This window comes from Lytechinus variegatus, chromosome 10 (genome assembly GCF_018143015.1).
Source record: "Lytechinus variegatus isolate NC3 chromosome 10, Lvar_3.0, whole genome shotgun sequence".
In the NCBI taxonomy this organism is placed as follows: domain Eukaryota; kingdom Metazoa; phylum Echinodermata; class Echinoidea; order Temnopleuroida; family Toxopneustidae; genus Lytechinus; species Lytechinus variegatus.
The window spans coordinates 7,185,800-7,206,465 of record NC_054749.1 but is presented as its reverse complement, the minus strand read 5'-3'; the positions used below and the strand labels follow the sequence as shown (position 1 = coordinate 7,206,465).

The following is a 20,666-nucleotide window of genomic DNA, read 5'->3' as shown; positions in this document are numbered from 1 at the left end:
CAAGACCTCCAGGATAAAAAAAAGCATTAAAGCATCCGCAATAACACCATCTTTCCACAAATTACCTTCAAAGGTATTTTATGGAGTGATAAAGACAAAGGATTTGAATTTAATAGTAACAATCCTCCCCGTGCTGTTGTCAATTAGTCCTAAATTATGGCTACCAATTCCAAGATAAGCGTATAATAAAAACATCCCCCAAATCACACCTTGACAAATTTGGTGGATATATAAAAATGAAAAGATTCCTGCTGTAAGGAATAGTGTGAAAGATTCTTGATTTATCTAGTAACTGATAGAATGAGCTAAATAAATGAAATAACAACTCTTATCCTCCAGTGTTGAAGGAGATTTCTCACTCACAATTTAGGAAATTTTCTCTCTTTTTTTTGCTTTCTGGGATCATCAAACTTTTTTTGTGTGCGGGGAGGGGGTGGGGAGGAGTTCAATTTCAATATTTTGTTAGACATTTTTAATCTTTTGAATGCCTACTTCTTGGAGAAAGCTTCAGTATCTGAGTGTTTATGAAGAATATATATTTATATACATATATATTTATATATTGTTAAAAGTAGTGATCCCGCATGTAGCCTTGATTACAGCCACATGCTAGAATGCCAATTAATCACATCATATTTAAAGATAAATTACAGTTTTGGTAACGATCTCAAAATGACTTTTTACAGAATTTAATATAATGACCACCCAAGTGTCTGTTTGTATGAACAAAAAATTTATGCCAAAGGATTCTGGAAGAAATTGTGTAATTGCTGAAAAATAAGCAAAATAAGCGCGGATTCGGTCACTTCCATCGGGTCTTTATTCCAGCAATAACAATACACTGTCCCACGTGTGCCTATCTGTGTTGGTGATCTTCAGTGTAAACATGTTTCAGCGTAGATTTCAAGATTTCACAATGTTCAGTTTATGTTACTGTACCAGATCTAGATTCTCGATGATAAACTGACAATTAAGCCTGGTTTTACAGACTTTCTCATGAAATCAGTGTTTACTGCAACTACTGGCATTTCTCTTTAAAGTAGGAAGTATAAACAATCTTCTACTATCCTAAATACAAGCATAATTAATATTATTGTACATGTATAATCTGAAGTAAAACTGAAACCAAAGAATGAAAGGGTAGCAAAGTCAACCTCAGTAAAAATAAACCTCCTCTTTCAAAGAAGAGAGTTGTGAAACTATATGCTAACGAAATGGGCAGACTTCTTTTTAAAAATTTCAATATATCCATCTGTACTCAATTCTCAGGAAGTGAGAGTTGATGATGTACTGTACAACAAATGAATTAAGAAAAGAAGTTGTGGTAGTAAACAGTCGTCCAAAACAATATTCCAGCTTAATATGAAACCTGGCAATATATGTAAATCACACCATGGTTAGAGAAGATTTTAAACTATTAATAATTTCCTGGTATCGTAAGAGGAAACTAACCTCAAACAAGAATCTCAGTTCTTTCCAGTGTGCGAATGGAAGTCTTGAAGGTGCAAAAGACATTTGGGATAGTGTTATATCTAGTTTATGATCTGATAGATGACCTAATTAATATTCAAAATGTAAAAGAGAAATTTTATCTATGGAGGGAATGAAGTTTGATAAATCGATAGAAATTGGTCGCTGAAAGCATGCCAATGAATAGAATGTCTATGATAGAAAAGAAATGTAAGAGACTTACGATCGACCCATCCTGAAGAGCACATGGAAACAGATCAACCACCACCACCAATGATGCATTCCATTCTCCAGCTACCAACCCTGTGATTAACACTGGGTCATTGGAATGCATCAGCTCTACCACACCCCCTTCTCTCCTCTCAATCGTCCCCCTCCTCCTCTCATCCTCATCCTCTCTCTCCCACTCTCTCTCCATCTCATCTTTAGTATCACCCCATAGCCTACATTCATCTTTACAGAGAGATAGAAATAGATACCATGACACTGTACTGGCAGCATCTTCATCTCCCTTATACCCTCTCTCCTATAACTTCATCATCATCCTCTACTTCCATTATCTCCCCCTTCTCTCATCTCAACTCTCCCCCTCCTCTCATCATCATCCCCTCTCCTCTTTACTGTGTCACCCATAGCAGGCCTGCCCATAGCCTACATTCATCTTTACATAGAGATGATAATAGATACCATGACACTGTACTGGCAGCATCTTCATCTCCCTTATACCCCCTCCCCTATAACTTCATCCTCCTCCTCTACTTCCATTATCTCCCCCTTCTCTTGTCTCAACTCTCCCCCTCCTCTTATCATCCTCCCCTCTCTCTCTCTCTCTTTACTGTGTCGCCCATAGCCTATATTCATCTTAACATAGAGATGAAAATAGATACCATGACATTGCACTGGCAGCATCTTCATCTCCCTTATACGCCCTACCCTATAACTTCCATTATCTCCCCTTCTCTCGTCTCAACCATCCCCCTCGTCTCATCATCATCCCTCCCCCCTCTCTCTCTTTACTGTGTCACCCCATAGCCGGCATTCCTCTTTACATCTTTACACCGAGATGATAATAGATGACTATACAACACTGTACCGGTATCACTATCTCTCTTTCCATCTCATCTCTTGCTTTATTTTCCTTCTCTTCTCACATCCTCTTTCTGTCTCTCTCCTCAACACGCCAGCATCTTTCTCCCTCCCTCCCTGTTTTTTCTTCTGTCTTCCTTCTTTCATTTCCCTCTCTCTCCCCATTCTCCTAATTCTATCTCATTACTTTTAGATTTAAAAAAACTCAACAAATTTCATATTTTCAATGGAGTATAACAAAACTACAAAAAAATGCTTCTCATTTCAGTCAAGTTCATTCGACTACGACCTTGTCCTTACTCTAGATTCATTATTCCCCTCCTCCTCCTCATATTCCAAAGTCCAAAGCTTCATGATGACCACCATTAACAACCTAATATTATCGTGACATTCCAACATGAAATAGTCTACAATTCCAAGCACAACAGTTTTTCAATCAATGCTATTAACCCATCAGGGTGTGCAGTTACAACTTTATGAACAACTGACCTAGAGCCATGTTTGTGTGCTTTATATGCAAATACACAAGCCACGCTTTCCATTTCCCCAATAGATTTGCACATGATCATTGAATCTGTAGTGCTAGTACATGTAGTCGCACAACTTCAGCTCCTGTTGATTATTTTTTCCGAGTACAAGCAGTCGACCGACAATTCCAGGTCTGAGACTGAGACTAGCACTGACCCTGGTGATGGTGCTGCTGGGGATGCGATCCAGTCACAGCATCTCATCGCCACGGATACAGTTTGGCAGACCAGCTGAGGAGGTTATCTTCCATTCTCTATCGAGGAGTATAGAATGATGAGATATAGCTATCCCTGCTGAGAATATGTCTACAGTACAACACTATAAAAAATGATGACTGGTCATTTACTCAGCAATAGAGTATAGTTGCACTGCTGGGCAGCTTAATATAGTTCATGCAGAAAGTTTTCTTGATTTATGAAGATTGTCATCAAAAAGTATGATATTGATTACTCAAATAATTTAGTACCCTTAATACAGGATAAGTTAAGATATACAATATAAGTTAAGATCCTTAATAAGTTTACTTCTTACAGTGTCACACGGGTTGTGTGGTCCAGTGGTTAGAGCATTGGACTCATAATCGCAAGGTTGTGAGTTCGAATCCCCACTCTGCCATTGTCTCCACTTTGATAAAAAGGCCCGGGAGTGATATCTGTCATCTAAAAGGTCAGCCACTATGACTGATTAACCTAGACATAAAATGTTTCCTAGGTAATTGGTTATATGCCAGCTTGGCGTTTACCAGCAAAATGCTGTCCTGCCGAATTCCTACAGAGGTTACAACAAACAGAATTTAGAGCAAAAGGAAAGCTTCTTTTTTACACTTAAGGTATCCCAAAACTATGCACAAAAGAAGTATGTGCGTGAAGGATCAGTCGGTAGAGCCGGAGTTCAGGATTCCGGTGACCCGGATTTGATTCCCTCTTGGAGCACTAGTGCCACTTGGCAAGGCATTTATCCTCATTACCAGGTCCCTTGGAGAGAAACTTAAGCTGATGGTCCTCTGGTTGCTTGCTTACACGCATTCATGCTTTCGTAGCAGTCAGGTAAAAAATCACCATCCGCACCAATCATTAATCTATCAAAACATAACTAGTATTTAATAAGAATATTGGGTAAGTCATTCAAAGATCACGCTTATGGCGCAGTCATATTTCGCCTACATGGAGAGTTGAAAAGAGCCGTTTTAACATTTTTGTACCAGCTACAAATAGCTGGTTTGAATGAAAATGAACAAAATGACTGTTTTGGACTTGCGGTGTGGGCATCGCAGGGGGAATGTGACTTCAGCATCAGAAGCCACGAGTGTGAATCTGGAAGATTTTAATTTCAATAGACAGGTGAGAACCTTTTTGCCACATCTAGGCCTCCAGAGTAAACCAAATATTTTTTGTTCATGATCATAATAAAGTGCATCACCCTGATACATATGTTGAATAAATGAAGTCTCGTCTGTGTTAGTCCCAGGTACTGGAGCATTTGTTTGTGATAATTGATATTACGTTTAATGGCAATCAGGTCATATTTAGGTTAGGTGTATCAGGATACTCTAGGCCTCTAAGCCATCAATAATGAATCTTCTTCCAAGATGTTCTATTAATCTCCTTATTGGGTTTATATTTTGACAGGGGAAGAGAAGGGAAGAGGAAGGGGCAGATGGAGACACAGAGGGGAAGAACTGGAGAGATAAAGAGATGGAAGATCTAGAGTGAAGAGATTGAGAGCCAAGAGCATGGACCTATCCATGGAGGATTATATTCTATTGTTACTGGGGGTGCTGAGCATTGTCACAGGACCCCCAGTAACAATAGATAATCCTCTGTGGATAGGCGCATGGCAGAGAGAGAGAGAAAGGTGGAGAAAGGGAGGGAAGAAAGCACTAATTATATTATTTCATGTACTGTATGTTTAACACTCAATATTTTTGTAAAGAAAATTATGTATTACTCACTATAAAAACAAGATGTATTACTATTGCAAGGCTCCACATTAACTTTTTTTGGTGGTGGCCCATTCGGGCCACCAAAACCTTCAAATAATTTTTTTTGGTGGCCCATTAGTAAAGTTGGTGGCCCGAAAAATATAAAGAAAAACATTAATTTAAAATGAATAAAACAAATTGAAATATTCTGCAGTCACTAACAGTAACACGTACCACTATTCTTTTTACATCTTGTCTGTAAATCGTGCTTGCTGTTATTTTACTTTGCTTATTTTGTGGTAATATATAAATTGTTCTATCATTGTAAATATGAAATAATTGAAAGAGAATAAAAGAATTGTATTGTTCCCAGGTTGTGGACTTTTAATCTCCGTATCGACACACACTCATAATGGTAAAGTAAATAAATAGTGCATATAGCAAACTCAGATAGATTTACAAAACAATTATTTTTCCTTTCTTCCTTTTTGATCATAAAACCTAGATTATGCAGGCCCCAAATCCAGTTTATTTTCTCTTTTCCAGCATATTATAGCAGGAGAAAATCACAGAAAAATATGCTGCAGAATTAGAACAATGTGTAAAAGGGGGAAATAAACAAAAATCATTTTTAGAATAGTATACTGAAAAAGAAATCAAAAATTGTAAAAAATGAATAAGTGAAATAAAACAAAAGAAAAAATGAAGAAAGAAAAAACAAAGAACAGGAAAAAAACATTTGAGAAAAAACAAAAGAAAATGTAAGAAAAATGAATAAGACAAAATTATCAAAAAATGGGGAAAATTATTATTCAGTAGAAACATGTTCTTTAATCAGGCATATTCAATGGGAAGGGGTATAAATGGTTTAATCACTGTAAAAAAAAATGAGAAAACAGCAAAAATTATCTGGAAAAAACAGTGAGAAAATTCCTTCCCTATATTTGACAAAATGATGGAAAAAAATCACATTTCATATCAATGAAATGCCTTCCCAAAGTATTTACTTCCTTAAGAGTGGTTTGAGAAGTCAAGAACAAGAAAGAAAGAAGCTGCCTATTTATTTTTGGCTAGAAGAGACACAGCTTCGAAATATCAACATACATACAAATGCACATACGGGACTGTGATGTACTCACCTATGTGTTTTATGTGTATTAATGCATTTGGAAATCGGTCTTTTTGAGTCAAAAGAGAGGTCATAATTCCTCCTTTTAATGCTTGCAGATAATCAGGTTTCAGTAATACGGACTGTAGAAGGGCATTTCATTGGTGTAAAATGTGACTTTGACGTAGATTTTCAGAGTTCTGGGGAAGATTTCTTAGCAGTAACATTTCGTATCGCAGCTCCCTGAGTCTGAATAGTCTGGTCGTGCACAGCTAGCTGCATGCAGTGGTTTCATGCACGCAAAGCTCAGCCAGACAGCCGGCACGGCCGGCTGAATAATAGTTACTGTATGCTAGCGGTAGGCCTACGTACTGTCATGACTATGCAATCTTTGTGTGTGTGTATTTGTGTGTAGATTAACAAAAAAGGCGCATGACGAATTGGCTTGCAATTTGAACTGTAGAAAGTTGATAAATACATGCAAAATCGGGAGAAAAATTGCGCTACTTTGAAAATTATTGGTTGCCCGATTCGGGCCACCAAAACTTAACATTTTTTCAATAATGGTTGCCCGAGATGAATTTTTGGTGGCCCTGGGCCACCGGGCCACCGCTAATGTCGAGCCTTGACTATTGTTTTACAGAATCAATATTTTTGGAGATGTGCTTGTACAAGGCCTCTTGCCTTCGTTTGCAGTTCCCCATTTTATTTCATTTTTGCTTTTGCTTGTTTATAATTTCTCATATTTTGTATTATTTTCATTTTTAACCACAAATGAAATAAATGTGAATTGAATTGAATGTTATTATTATCATCATTATTGCTATTATCATAATTATTATCATTATTATAATCTTTAGTATTATTATCATTATTAATATTATTTCTATTATTATTCATATTATATCATCATTATTATCATTACCAGTTTCAAAGACTACTAATATATGACAAAAGACTCTGCAATCCACCAACTCTTATCTTACCTAGATGTGAATGTATTGCATCATGACCTGTGACTGTTTCCATCAAGGTCCAACTGAATATAGGCAGCTTAAAATTAGGTGATGTGATTTGTTTAAAATTTCACAAAAACATTGTTATGCGCATAACAGCATTTTTGGGGCAATAACGTTCATCATAGACACTGCATCACAATCTTAATCTGCCCAACAACCATATCATATTAAAGTGATTGGTTAACATTGTTTGACTTTTAAAAAATCTGAGCTAGAAGGTCACACTTGTCACCTGTGTCTGTCATATGTTACAAAAATGAAGCCCAGAAAAAATTGCGTTCAAAAATAATTATTTAGTGCTTCAAAAATTGAAATATAAAGTGACCGGAAACACCATCTTACTTTCATCCCATACACTTACGTGTACTATTTAGGCGTCTATAAGACACCTATTTACAAAATCGGGGTTTGCCTTGTAGTTTTAGCTTTTCATTCTCAATAATGGTTGTTTTCAGGGTTTATTAGTTCTAATACATGCACTTGTACACTTGTTTCATCTTGGTTTGAGAATTTTTTAAATCGGCTGCTCACAAAGTTAAACAATACCTTTAAGCTGTGGATATCCCTCAATTTGGCATGTTCATTGCATACCGAAGGTATGGTGTGGTTCAAATAGAAGGAACCTTGCTGGACTGATAGGTTAGAGATTCAAGCCATGCATAGAACCGAGTCTCACTGAAGAACGAGACTGAATGATGTCGAGATGGTTCGGTCCTACAGCATCTCAGTCGGTCAATCGATTCTCCACTTCTTGGTGTAAGACAAGTCCGCATGGTCAGCTGCCAGCATGTCCATCCCATCACACATCTAACTGGTGACGTCAATGACGTATGGGTGGATTAATAGGTGGGACAGGTCAAGCATTAATGAGTGACCCTTGGTAATTAGTAGGGTCAAACGTGTCAACACCTTCCAGCTCCCATTATCCAGTCCATGCTTTGATGTCGGTAACACTGTTACAGTCCTAGGCGACAGCTGACACTGTTAAGAAATGCATACTAGAGGAGTTTGTGTTTTGGTGGGAGCGTTTCACAGGCAAATTAGCAGGCCTGATGCTAAAAGTTCCATACTGGAAAAGACAAATTAGAAATACATGAAAATAACAATGAAATTAACCTAGGAGCATGAGAAGACTTTTGTAACCTACACATTAAGTTCCACCGGGCTTCAATAACAAAGTGTTTAAAGGCAATTTATAGAGTTCCAGCAAAGTTCCATTCTGGAATTACAGCTTTTGACAAATCAGAGATGGATGTAAATATCTAAGGATAGATGAATTGATAGAATTAAACCAGAAGTAGTTTAATAACCTTTTTATTTCTTTGTTTCATCATACTTCCTAAAAAGAGGTTATTTCAGGTGTCTTTAGGCCAAATTGAAGAGAAAGATTGCAGTTGGTCATCAAAGAATTGTTGTGGTTCAGTCTTGCTGTAGCACTTAAGACCACTGAGAAGATATCAATATGCATCTGCCTCTCTCAACCCAAGAGTAGAAAATGAGAACAATCTTATACCTCGAGTGCAGTTTTGGACCTAATGGCAGTGGGCTCAATCAGAGATTTACTCCTACTTCATGGACACCTGGATCAATATTCATTCAATCATTAAGGGGTTTAGTCATCCTTGTTCCACCATGTCCAATATGATTTGTTGCCACGGAGCTATGGAAGATTTTATGAATATGGACCTTGAATCATTTCCTTGGATCCAGAAACCCATCTTGCTATTATCATCATTACTCGTAAAAAGAATGTCGATGACATCTAGAGAGACAACCTATTGGATTCTGATTTTATATCTTGTCCGAGGAATCTCAACGTTGAACGGTTGAGATAGAGATGATGACCCCCTGATTCTTGGGCACGAGATGATAACACGGCCATACCACCAGAATTCGGTTCTAATAGGAAATGCAAATGATTTATCGTTAATAACCAGAGCAAATACTTCAAGGTCAAGCACTTTTTAATCTGTTTGAAAGCCGAAGGAGAAGGTGAATTTCTGTGGTAAACTTTAACCTACAGCTCTAATCCTTCTGCTAATTTCCTTTCTTGATTAAAGAGGAATAGAGAGACAGAGAGGCAGAGAGAGCAAGAGAGAGAGTGAGAGAGAGCACTTTCCTATAACCACTCCCTCTGTCTCTCTATCTATCTGTTGATTACATTTGCGTTCTTCACTCCTTAGAGTAGCGTCAAGGTCAGATTCCACTAGTGACTAGATTCCACACACTTTCTCACATCTTCTTCTGATATGATGGATAGGAGCGAGGGTTGCGTGAAGGGGGACCACTACTGTCGAGAAAGAATAATGATTGATCAGACAAACGCCTGCTGATTAACCCCAAACGTAACAGCAATCGAGTAGCACATCACGCCATCATTAAACACCATGCTGGGAAGGGCCGTTGGTGTTAGCCATGCCACGGCACGCCCAACACTCCGCCATCCCATGTGTCAGGGGGCGTTGGACGGCCGGTGCAGAAATTTTAATTGGCAAGTGTTTTGCGGGTCATTAATGTAGCTATTAATAAACATTGAAGCGTTTGGCCCGAGCTCGTCTTGCCAACTTGTGGTGGAAGATTGCAGGCTACTACGTGTTACACTGCATGTTACTAGACCATTGTTCACTTGCTTGAAGGGTCATTGATCTCATTTTAATAACTCATAGAAAGTTAGACACAGTAGGTGATAAAATTGAATATCACTGAGCCTATTCAATAAAACTAGTATGTGGGTGCCTCACGGTCTAGTGGTTCTGACTATCGCCTTTCAAACAGAGGGTCGTGGGTTCGAATCCTAGCCGTGGCGTGCTTTCCTTCAGCAAACTTATCCACACTGTGCTGCACTCAACCCAGGTGAGGTAAATAGGTAACGGCAGGAAATAATTCCTCAAAAAGCTGTGTGCACCTGAATCGGTAGCCAAGCTTGGCCATGTAATAATGATAGCAGGGCCTGCTGGGAGAACAGTTTTCGGAACTGAAGAGGCTACCCTGGGTAATTATGCCGTTATTATTAATAGTAGTAGTATAACACGATAATATATTTGGCGAAACAGTTGATCATGTGACCAGTCATTCATGTCAGTGATTAAGAGGAAATTTTCTGATGATTTATACTAATGACTACTTCTACTGACTGATCCTTGTTGTGAGATGAAGATGGTTTTATGAATTTATAACAAGGATCTTAAACACTATCTTTAATTTATAAATCAATTAAGAAACATCATTTTGCTCGTGAGGCAATAGTACAAATTGCAATGACACTTGTGTTAGAGCTGTTCCAAAGGTACATTCTACTGTGATTTTTAGGGCCTTTTCACACGTGAATCTTGAATCATCATAAATGTAATGATGATTTCAATTCATCTTTAGAATCATCGGACCTTTCATACGCTCGCTCGAAAACTGTGATTTGAATTCAAACTCCAGAGCAAAGGCGCTATGTGTCCTCGGTGACATGTCAATCAAAGCACTGCATCGCAAATACAAACTACGATGAGAGCATGACAATTTATTATCTATGGAAGTGCTTGAAAGGTCACATAAGCTCCGCCAAAAAGATGTTTTGGAGGTCAAGCCTTTTGCAAAATTTGTACCGTAATTCGAGTGAAAATGAACTGGAATTCACATCCGGAGTACAATTTGGATTCGTGATTGTGATTTAGCGTCACGATTCTAATCATGTTCTAGTTTGGTTTCACACGTGCTAAAAACTTGTCATTCAAATTACGATTTTTTTACCATGTGAATAGGCAGTTATTACTGCCCTCTATAATATAATTTGTATTATGAAGGTGGTATCGATGTTCTACTGTCTGTGGTCATAATGTCCAAATCAAGAAACACATTTTCAGTACAATAAAAGACACCGTCTTTCTTCTTCAAATTTGTTTGCTAAATTTTACATACCATAACAACTGCCTCATGTTAGTCTACAAATTTGCATTTATCTAATTGTAACACATGCAGTATAATATGGAATGAAATATTTCGACATCATTTTTGGTCACTTTATTTTTCAATTTTTTGAAGCACTAAATAATGATTTTAGGTGCAATTTTTTATTCATGGCTTCATTATCCCAACATATAACAGACACTGGTAACAAATAGGACCTTGCAGCTCAGATTTTTAAAAGAATATTAACCCATGCCACAGAACTCCAGGGTGGTGTTTTATAAAGCTGTTCGTAAAGTTACGCACAACTTTACGAACGACTGGAAAATGTTCTCATACCTAAGTCAGCTACATAGGGATATATCATATAGCACAAGAAAGGGTCACCAGCTGTGCGTAAAGTTATTCGTAACTTATGAACAGCTTTATGAAACTGGCCCCAGCTCCACCTTGTTCCTGATGAGCTGTATAATCGTGAGACCCCATGGGGAGGTTTGTCCACTCTGTGACTGCCTGCCTACAGTCAAGGATGGCTGAGAAACAATCATATTTATTAATTAAGGTATTCAGGACAAAGACCAGTATGAGTTGTTCCATATCAAACTAATGGCCTACTTTGTATCAAGTTCAAACATTTCAGTTGCATCCCCCCTCTTTGTTTAAATCAATGGCATGCCATGCAGTTGCATGCATCATTCAATATAATGTAAAAGAATAAAAGTTTACTTTTTTTTAGAGGGAGGGGGGATCATTTCCAGAACTTCCTATAGATTAGAGCATGTTATTTAATCTCTCTCATTTCCTCCCTCTCTCTCCTTCCCTACCCCCCCATGAAAAGGGAAAAAAGAAACAAAATAAAAATTTAAAAATCCCTCAAGGATTAATGATGGTAGATTCTGTATCCCATTCGAAAAGGACTTACAACTCGTTGTGAGGGTGCAGGAACGCCATTTGCACCTCACTTCCGCGCAACCCATCGGTGCAGAAACGTCCTTACGCAATGCCTTTATGCGCATGCAATGCAGTTAAGTGTGCTGCTAAGGGCGTTCCTGCACCAACAAAATGATCTGTGGTAACTTGCTAATCATGGTTAAGTATTAGTTTGTGTAACTACCATGGTAACATGGCTCAGCAGCATTGGCAATCAATGTTTCCATGGTAGTTACGATGCTGGCAAAGATACCATAATTGCACTTCTTCATGAAACTCAACATATATACAGACTTCATAATAGCCACATTTATCATATGATTAAATAAAAAAGAAATAGAAATCTGAATTCTTTTGTGATGTCATCACAATCTCTCACATTTCCTTCAAACTGCTGCCCTTTCTCCATCCATCTCTTTATCCTTCTTTTTCCATTTCTTGGGGTCTTTCATATCTCAATTTTTTACCCATCCTTCAATCAATCACCCCAAAAAACAGAACGTGACTGAGGTTCAGTGGTATCCGCTGCGCTGCGTGGATAACTGACCATCACCACGGCGACAAAACCTACCAATGGAGGCCCATGAGAATGCATCCAGCATCTGTTAAGACCATCATCACCGCTCAGGGTGACTTTGTTTATCTAGAGGGGGGACCTTCATAACCCCCATAGGACACCAAAAGCAAGGAATGTTGCTCTTCTTCTCACTTCCATTGTATATACATTGGGAGGGGGAATAAAAAGAGGGCTGGAGTTTGGTGACGTGAAGAGATTATAAATAGATAACCCTGTTCCATCTTTGATCCTCCAATGGGAAAAGGGAACATATCAGTACTCAACAAAAAATATCCTTCTGCATGAAATGGTATTTTTGATCTGCTTTACTGGACATTCCCCTCAAAACTTGAGAAGGAAATACTATAAAGCCAAAAATCAATCTGAATAATTTACCTTTCAATAAAGGCAAACACAACCCAATAACAAACTGAGATGAATAAGTGAGAAGTAAAGATCCACCTCCAATCATAAAAAAATTCATAAAATAATTTTACCAAAGCACTTTGTGCAACTACCCTAGGATATTCTTCTTGTCCTAGCCCCACCCAAAAAAAGAAAAAAAAATGAAAGCAGCTCATCAAAAAGTCAATGATGTATCATCTTTTAGTAACACACAATTAAAATGCTTGTGGTCTCTGTAAGTAGGTATGCCACTGCTGACTAGGCCCCTCTCGGTAGCGATGTACCAGCATCCACAGCCAAGCCACCCACCAACAACGGGTGATGCATACACCAAGATGCAACCCGCATCTGGCATGCTTGCTCATCTGATCACATTTCATTAGAAGCAATTAGCTGTAATTGAGCAACATTGCCTGAGAATGGCGAAGACATTTACATTGGTGGCCAGCTGGCCGATGCTGATCCTCATCAACGATGAAATTTGCATCGATCTGTCTCCGATTGTTTGTCCCTGTGTATAAACTTATAGCTTTCTGCATAGTTTGGCCAGATACAATTAACAGTTGGAGCCGCACGGGGTTCATGCATGCATTATGATCGGAGAATATTTTGTGTTCAATTTGTCATCTAGATTTGTCAACAACATTGGATGTGCATATGCATTGGTAATGAATAGAAAAACAATATGTGGGCCTATATACATACAAACACTTAACAAATACTAATAAATAAACACAAAAATGTGTGGAATCTATGCAGTTTTACCTATTCATAATTCTTGGCCTCTAAGCCTATTAATTTTTCTTCTTTTTAAGGAATTTCAAGTCACTTTTCTTTTCATCTGACTGAAACATGTAGAAAAAGAATAACTAAAAAACACTGAATTTACAAGGGGTATGACTTAAGTATATGTCCATCATGCTTTAACTGTAGGGATGAGTGAAGCACTGGAAACAAAATACTGCCCTCTTTGACAGGGATCAAGGACAAGTCTGAAATGGATATCATCACGAGAGGCATGAAAAGCTTGTCAGAATCTGAAAATGTGTTTTAATAAGAATACAATTGGATTGACAGGAAGGTCAAGACACTATCAAACAACATAAATACAAAATAAAAACATGACATGAACATGTACTTACTGTCTTTGTTTTCCCTGATGTTTTCAGTTATTGAGTTCTCCTCCACCACCCCTTGAGACAGCTCTGAAATGGAAGAAGTGTCACTCTCGGCTGGATCCATCCTCGGCTGCAGGATCACATTCTGTGCTCCGTCAGTCTGTATTAAAGCGCCAGGTAACGTCCCAATGGGCAATTGCAACGTCTGTAATTGTAAAGTACTACTTGTGTCTGATGCAGCAGTCTGTTGCTGCGCTTGCACTTCGCTTGATGAAGCGTCCATCGTGTTTTCCACCAGTGCAGGAGTCACCGCAGGTTGGACCTGTGCTTGGACCTGCTGTTGGACCTGTGCCTGAAGCTGTGGCTGGACCTGTTGTTGGAGCTGTGGCTGGACCTGCTGTTGTATCTGCTGTTGGATCTGCTGCTGGACCTGTGGTTGTACATGCGGTAAGGCAGCTGCTCCTTGGTTAGCAGCCAACATGAGGGCGCCATTTGATCCTGCCAAGCCGGGATGCGTTAACAATAACGTGTTTGCACTAGTGTTCAGCACACCTGGGTTCACTAAAAAGGCAGTATTAGTTTGTGGAGTTTGCACCACTAACGGCGTTCCCTGAGCTGCCATGTTTGGATTCAGCAAAAATGTCTGCATATTGCTATTCCCTGGGTTGGTGTTCAACAAGAACGTTGTATTGGGTTGAACACCTGGACTTCCGTTCATCAAGAACTGCGGCGCACCAGCCGTGGCCGTTGTCAGGCTAGACTGGTTAAGCAGGAATGGCGCTGCCACTGTTGTAGGGCTTGTTGCGTTAAGGAAGAAGGAGGTTGTAGCGGCTGCTGCATTTGGAATTCCAGGTAGCACCAAATTGGAGAGGCTTCCGGCGAATGGTGTGTTTAGGCTGTGAAGTGTGCCATCTGTTGACAGGACTGGGGCAGGTATCTGTTGTAGCCTCTCATTATTTGTCTAGAACAATTTCAGATGATACAAATAAAGGATCAACAACAAGAATTGGTAAATACTAAAGAATTTAGGTCCTGTGCTACAGAAACTAGCTTTTCTTATAATGATATGGTCACTTTGAAGTGCTAAATGTTAAAGTAATATTGACCTGGAATGACTTTAAACCAGCAATTGCAACCTGCAATGCCTATCTAGTAATTTGAGGAATGTAATGACTGTTTCGTAACATTTCATATCTTTTGAACATACAAGTACAATATGATGCTGTAGCAACCATCATGCCCCCCCCTTCCTTCATCATGACAAGTGATTGAAAAAAATCTAGGGTCAGAGATATATTTGTTATTGACTCTAAAATTTTCTTGCAAAATTTGGATGCACTCCCTTAATATAGACTTATGGAAGTTACTACTTCTGACTACTATTTACTACCTCCTGTGTCTCTGGAGCCTTGGGTGACATCGTCATGGTTTCCATAGACTCCTCGCCCACCCCCATCATCAGGTTGGAGGACTGAGGGCTGGGAAGCACCGACGACGTCTCCATCACGGTCTCGCCCATCGGCGAAAGGGCCTCCATCATGCTAGCTATACAGAGGCTTGACTTCTGTGTGGGTGATTACAAAGATGTCCAGATGGATGGAGATTAGGCTGGACTGGGTGCGGTTGGTGGTGTTGGGTTGTGACACTGGACGCACTGGTCAGGAGATCAAACAATGCTTATGGCCAATCTGTAGGATGACATCAAGAAAGACAAAAAATTAAAGTCAAGTGAACAGAAAAAGTGGCTACTGTAAAAAGGTGGCCTGTACAGACATGGAAGTTTGGTGGCCACTGAAGAGAGGTTTTTACGATGGACAGGCTACTGCTCTAAAGATCCAATCGACTGTATATTGATATTCTATACTAAACAAAAATGCAGAAATGTAGCAGTGAGGCTCAGTGGATGAGTCTTGGACTTCAAATCACAAGTTTGGGGTTCAAATCCCACCATGAAACTTGCTTTATATGGCAAGGCATTAATCTCCATTTTCCACTCATTGACTGTGTGTTATAAATACTGTACATAGTCTTACGTTTTCAGATATCTACTAAAAATACTACAAAGAATAAATTAAGCTATAATTGTATTTGTATAGAGAATCTAAAATGTTTTGAGAGGAAAAGTAATTGTTTTGCTACTTGGTATTACATAATTATTGCGGTATAAATGTATTGAGTAAATAATTAGCATGTTATCATTCAAGTGGGTCTAAATTTTAGACAACACTAGCATTATGGGTCAGGAAACTTTTTTTTTTATTGTTAGAATTATATCTCAATTTTTACAGATTTGACAATAAGGACTAACTTGGCTGAACCATAAACTTAAAAAAAACAGTAATTCTACAAGTTCAGGGAGGAATAACCTTTTGTTTCACATGACAATGAAAAGAAAATCATATTTTTTCATATTTCATGTAATAAAATACAAAAGAAATAGTGAGTGGGTGACATCATCAGTCTGCTCATTTGCATATCAACCAGGATGCGCATATACATGTAACTGCTTTGTGAAATTAAGCGAAACTTTAACATGTCTGAACTTTCTTATTTTACATGTAAATCCGATTTAAATGACATTTTGAATGTTATGCTTGTTGGATTTTTCTCGTTTTATTAAAATCAACTCTTTGTTGGGGTGGAATTATCCTTTAACTATGAAAACAAATCATAGCTAAAATTGTAATTTCCATTCCAACGTGATACAGGCCAATGCTATTATACTACAATTTCTTAGAATAACAATCTACAGCACCTGACAAAATATATGTTCATTACGGGGATAAGATATGAAGTAGAGTTTTATGAATCCGATGGTATCCCCCTATAAACACGTCTAAAGACAAGCTACATGTTAGAAGTGAGAGGGAGATTTATGAAATCCATGCCCCTAACGTGAAATCAATCTAAATTCTTGCTAGGAGCCAATAGAAAACTTCCAAATCGTATTTCGATCATCTGTTCGTGTCCCGCTGTCAATAAAAACTTTGCTCCATTTGAGATGAGCGGGGATTTACGAGGTGTGCTGCCAGCTTCACTGAAGTTCAAGTTGTGAGCTAGCCTAGATATCAGGCTCATTACTTCAATACTTCCTTTTACAATTTGAATAAAAAATGATATGATAGACTTGCAAGTCCATGTACCTCCAGATAAATAGACACTACAGTAAAATATAATATACATTAATGGGATAACGGCTTCTGTAACCCTCCTCATAAAAAAAATTATTTAAAGCATCAATGGCACTTCAAAGAAAGAAAAGTTGTAGATCTTGACGAGAGACAAACAATGCAAGATTGGGAAGGACAGCGTGTCCATAAAATTGCTTCAGGGAAGGTTTTGCCCCCTACTTATTTGAATTACATGTACAAACACCCCTATCATTATCTCTTTAAAATCACTTCCTTCCTTCTGAATACATTTAAATTTGATCGTGTTTGTCATGATCAACTTAACTTTGGCCTCTTCTCCTTCAAACTCATTTAAAACGAGTGCCACGTAGAGGAGTATGGAAGATGATTAAAACCGATCTCCAGGCGTGACATTTAGGGCTTATTTCACGGGGCAGAAGCTCCAAGCTTTATTGATTGGTATTAGAATCTCTTCTTAAACCTTTCAACTTGTATCTCATCTTCTTTTCACCACAATGAACTTCATAGTGCAGGGATATTAACTCTTAGCATGCTCGGGATCACAGTTCCGTGAGATTTTTGTACATGATGTGGTCCCATATGATGGCTTTAGTGTGTTATGAGTTAAAAGAGCATAAATCTACCCTGAGGTATGCAAAGAGAGATAATTAAGACAAACATATCAATATTAAATACTACATCTGATTCATATGAAAAAGGGAATTCTTCAAATTATGATTACAGTAAGTACCAAAAATCTGCAAATCAGCATCCCCTTGCATAAAAGTATATTAACTTTGCCAACCAATGGTAGCTTCCTTGAAGTCCTTGATTCTGATTGGCTGTTGAGCTGCGTTACCATGGTAGTTACCATTGTATAGCAATGTTACCATAAAGGTAAACTTTTATGCAACAGGGCCCGGGGCTTGCATTGACCCAGGGCTGTGAAGACATATTTTTCTCTGAAATAAGCTTCCCTTTCTGGCTTTGAGAGCTGACGCTGCGGGCAGCTGCACATACTATACATGTACATCAAAAGCTCCTAGCATAACATATCGTCGCACGCACAACAAACCGTCCTCTCTGCGCACTTCGATGCGAAAGTTAGTTTTGCAGAGAACGCATTAAAAAATTTTTTTTTAAACCAGCAATAAGTGCACCTACAAGGAGAGCAAATTATTTACCAGTGTCTTTGTTCAATAGTTCAGGTTCCAAAGTTTCATCCCGTATCTTTACATTTTCTTGAAGTGAATATCGTAACAGAGAGGACGGTTCGTGGTGAAATCGCGAGGCGCGATAGCGCACTGTATTTGCGCAGAGAGGACAGTTCGTGGTGCATATCCATATTTTATTGTTCTTTATAGACATGAAATTAAATATTCTGAAAATTAGCTTTGCCCAATCGAACGTGGGCCAGACAGCCGCTTTACATAGCCAGATTGATGAGGCTCTATCCCTTTTATCGTTGAACACCAAACAGGGTAGCAGCAACTCTCATCTTTTAAAACGTCTTTTGGTCTGACGCAGCCGGGGTTCGAACCCCCGACCTCCTGATTGTGAGACGGACGCTCTACATGTACATAAATGCATGTTAATTATATGAAATTCAATTATTAATATATTATATAGTCAATCTGAGATTATTTTGAGTACATGGCATAAATTTTTTTCTTTTAATAGACACTTTTTGTTTCATTAGGTCTAAGTCCTTCAAAAGTGATCCTATTCATTTTCCTGTTTCTCAAGATGGATATCAAAAAAGGGAAAAGAAGAATGTGAAAATTGCACCATTCATCATAAAGTTGACAAAAACATTCATAAATATTTATAGAATACAAAATGGTTTTCAAATTTCACTACATGATGCAGTTTTAATACTATTAACTAAAATAAACAAAGGAAATTAGCTCAAGTTGGTGGTCCATTATATCAAAGAATCTACTTCCATTCTACTGTCTAGATTTTTTCAGAAACGAAATTGTTTTGAAAAAATGAATAAAGGGTGGGAAGTAAAAATGGTTTTCAGGTCTGATGTCTAAAAGTGATGTTGAAAAAAAAATTCTTTTATGCATTTATTTTAAAAGACAGGTAACAGTAACAGCCATTATGACATCGGTAAAGGTGGTGTCACACCTTGGCGTTTTAGACAGCGTATGCCCGACGTATCAAAATTTCTCTAAAACGTCGGCATACGCTGAACTTTGATTTTTTTTTTCAACTCTGGGCGTATACTTAGCGTATTCATAACGAGTTGGACGTATACATAACGTTTTAGTAACTTATATCGAACGCTTCGTTAACTTATAAGTAACGTATTCCAACGAATGCTTAGCGTATTGCTGTTGTACACAACTTATGCCCTACGATAGCCTAACTTACGCATAGCGCGCAGCAGCGTATTGCTGACGAACACGTGTCGTAGCCTATAAAAAGGCTGCCGCTCGACTATTCAAATCATAACCGCATGATACATCACCTATCAACACCACCGCCATGCCGAAGAAAACTCCTGTGAACCCCACCTTTATACCAATTCCTATAAACATGATAAACGTTGTCAATACGCCATTATACGGTAGCTGTAAGTTATAAACACGTTCAGTAAGTTTTGTGGTCGTCCGGAGCACGTCTTCATACGTCAATATACGTTGGAGTTAAGTTACACATACGTTCAACGCACGTTACTCATAGGTTAGAAGTAAGTTTTAGGGTACGCTGGACATTATCTCGACGTATATCGACTTATGAGTAACTTACGAGTAACGTGTGTCAACGTGTATCAACGATCGCGTAACTTGCCTACAACTTATGGCCCGCGTATGCGGGACGTATGAGCCATACGCTGGCATACATGTACGTCGAAAAAAATTTGTGCTTGCACAAAATTTTTCGACGACCTCGCCGTATGACGACGTATACCAGCGTGTTTTAGCGTACTCTTAACGTATGCACAACTTACCCGTAACGTATTCGACGTACGCCAACGTATTCGCCAAATTCCTCATACGTCGGGCATACGCTGTCTAAAACGCCAAGGTGTGACAGCGCCTTAAGGTTGATGAAGGTGTCTACAATGATGATGGTGATGATATTGAAGATGAAGACGATAATGATAATGGTGTTGGTGGTGCTGGTGATAATTATGGAGAATGATATTCCAATGAAAATGATGATGACAATATTGATGATAATGACCAATGATCAAGTAATGATCTTCATATCAAATTAAATCAAGATGAAGCCATGGGGGCATGGCCATGTGGTGCAGTGGTCTGATGGTCTAAAGCACCCAAAGAGAAACATGAAAGTCCCGAGTTCGATCCCCAGGCACGGCACACATGCCTGCAAGCAAGGCATTTAATAAGTCAGCAGTGCTCTTTTATCCTACATTCAAATAAATGGAAATGACATACAATTTTTTATACTACATGTATGTGTGCATTTCTTAAAAAAAAATCAAACCAAGGGGAAATTGAACCTTCTTGGTTAAACTACAA

The 20,666-nt window shown here is 38.5% G+C and overlaps 1 protein-coding gene across 1 annotated transcript; it reads right to left on the bottom strand.

The window, feature by feature from the left end:
* Positions 1-13,738: 13,738 nt before the first annotated feature.
* Positions 13,739-15,752, bottom strand: LOC121423062. Its single transcript, XM_041618338.1, has 2 exons — positions 15,429-15,752; positions 13,739-14,999 (listed from the first exon to the last, which is right to left on the bottom strand). The coding sequence occupies exons 1-2, from the start codon at positions 15,576-15,578 to the stop codon at positions 13,971-13,973; spliced, it is 1,179 nt and encodes a 392-aa protein (XP_041474272.1). The 5' UTR covers positions 15,579-15,752; the 3' UTR covers positions 13,739-13,970.
* Between the last annotated feature and the right edge of the window lie 4,914 nt (positions 15,753-20,666).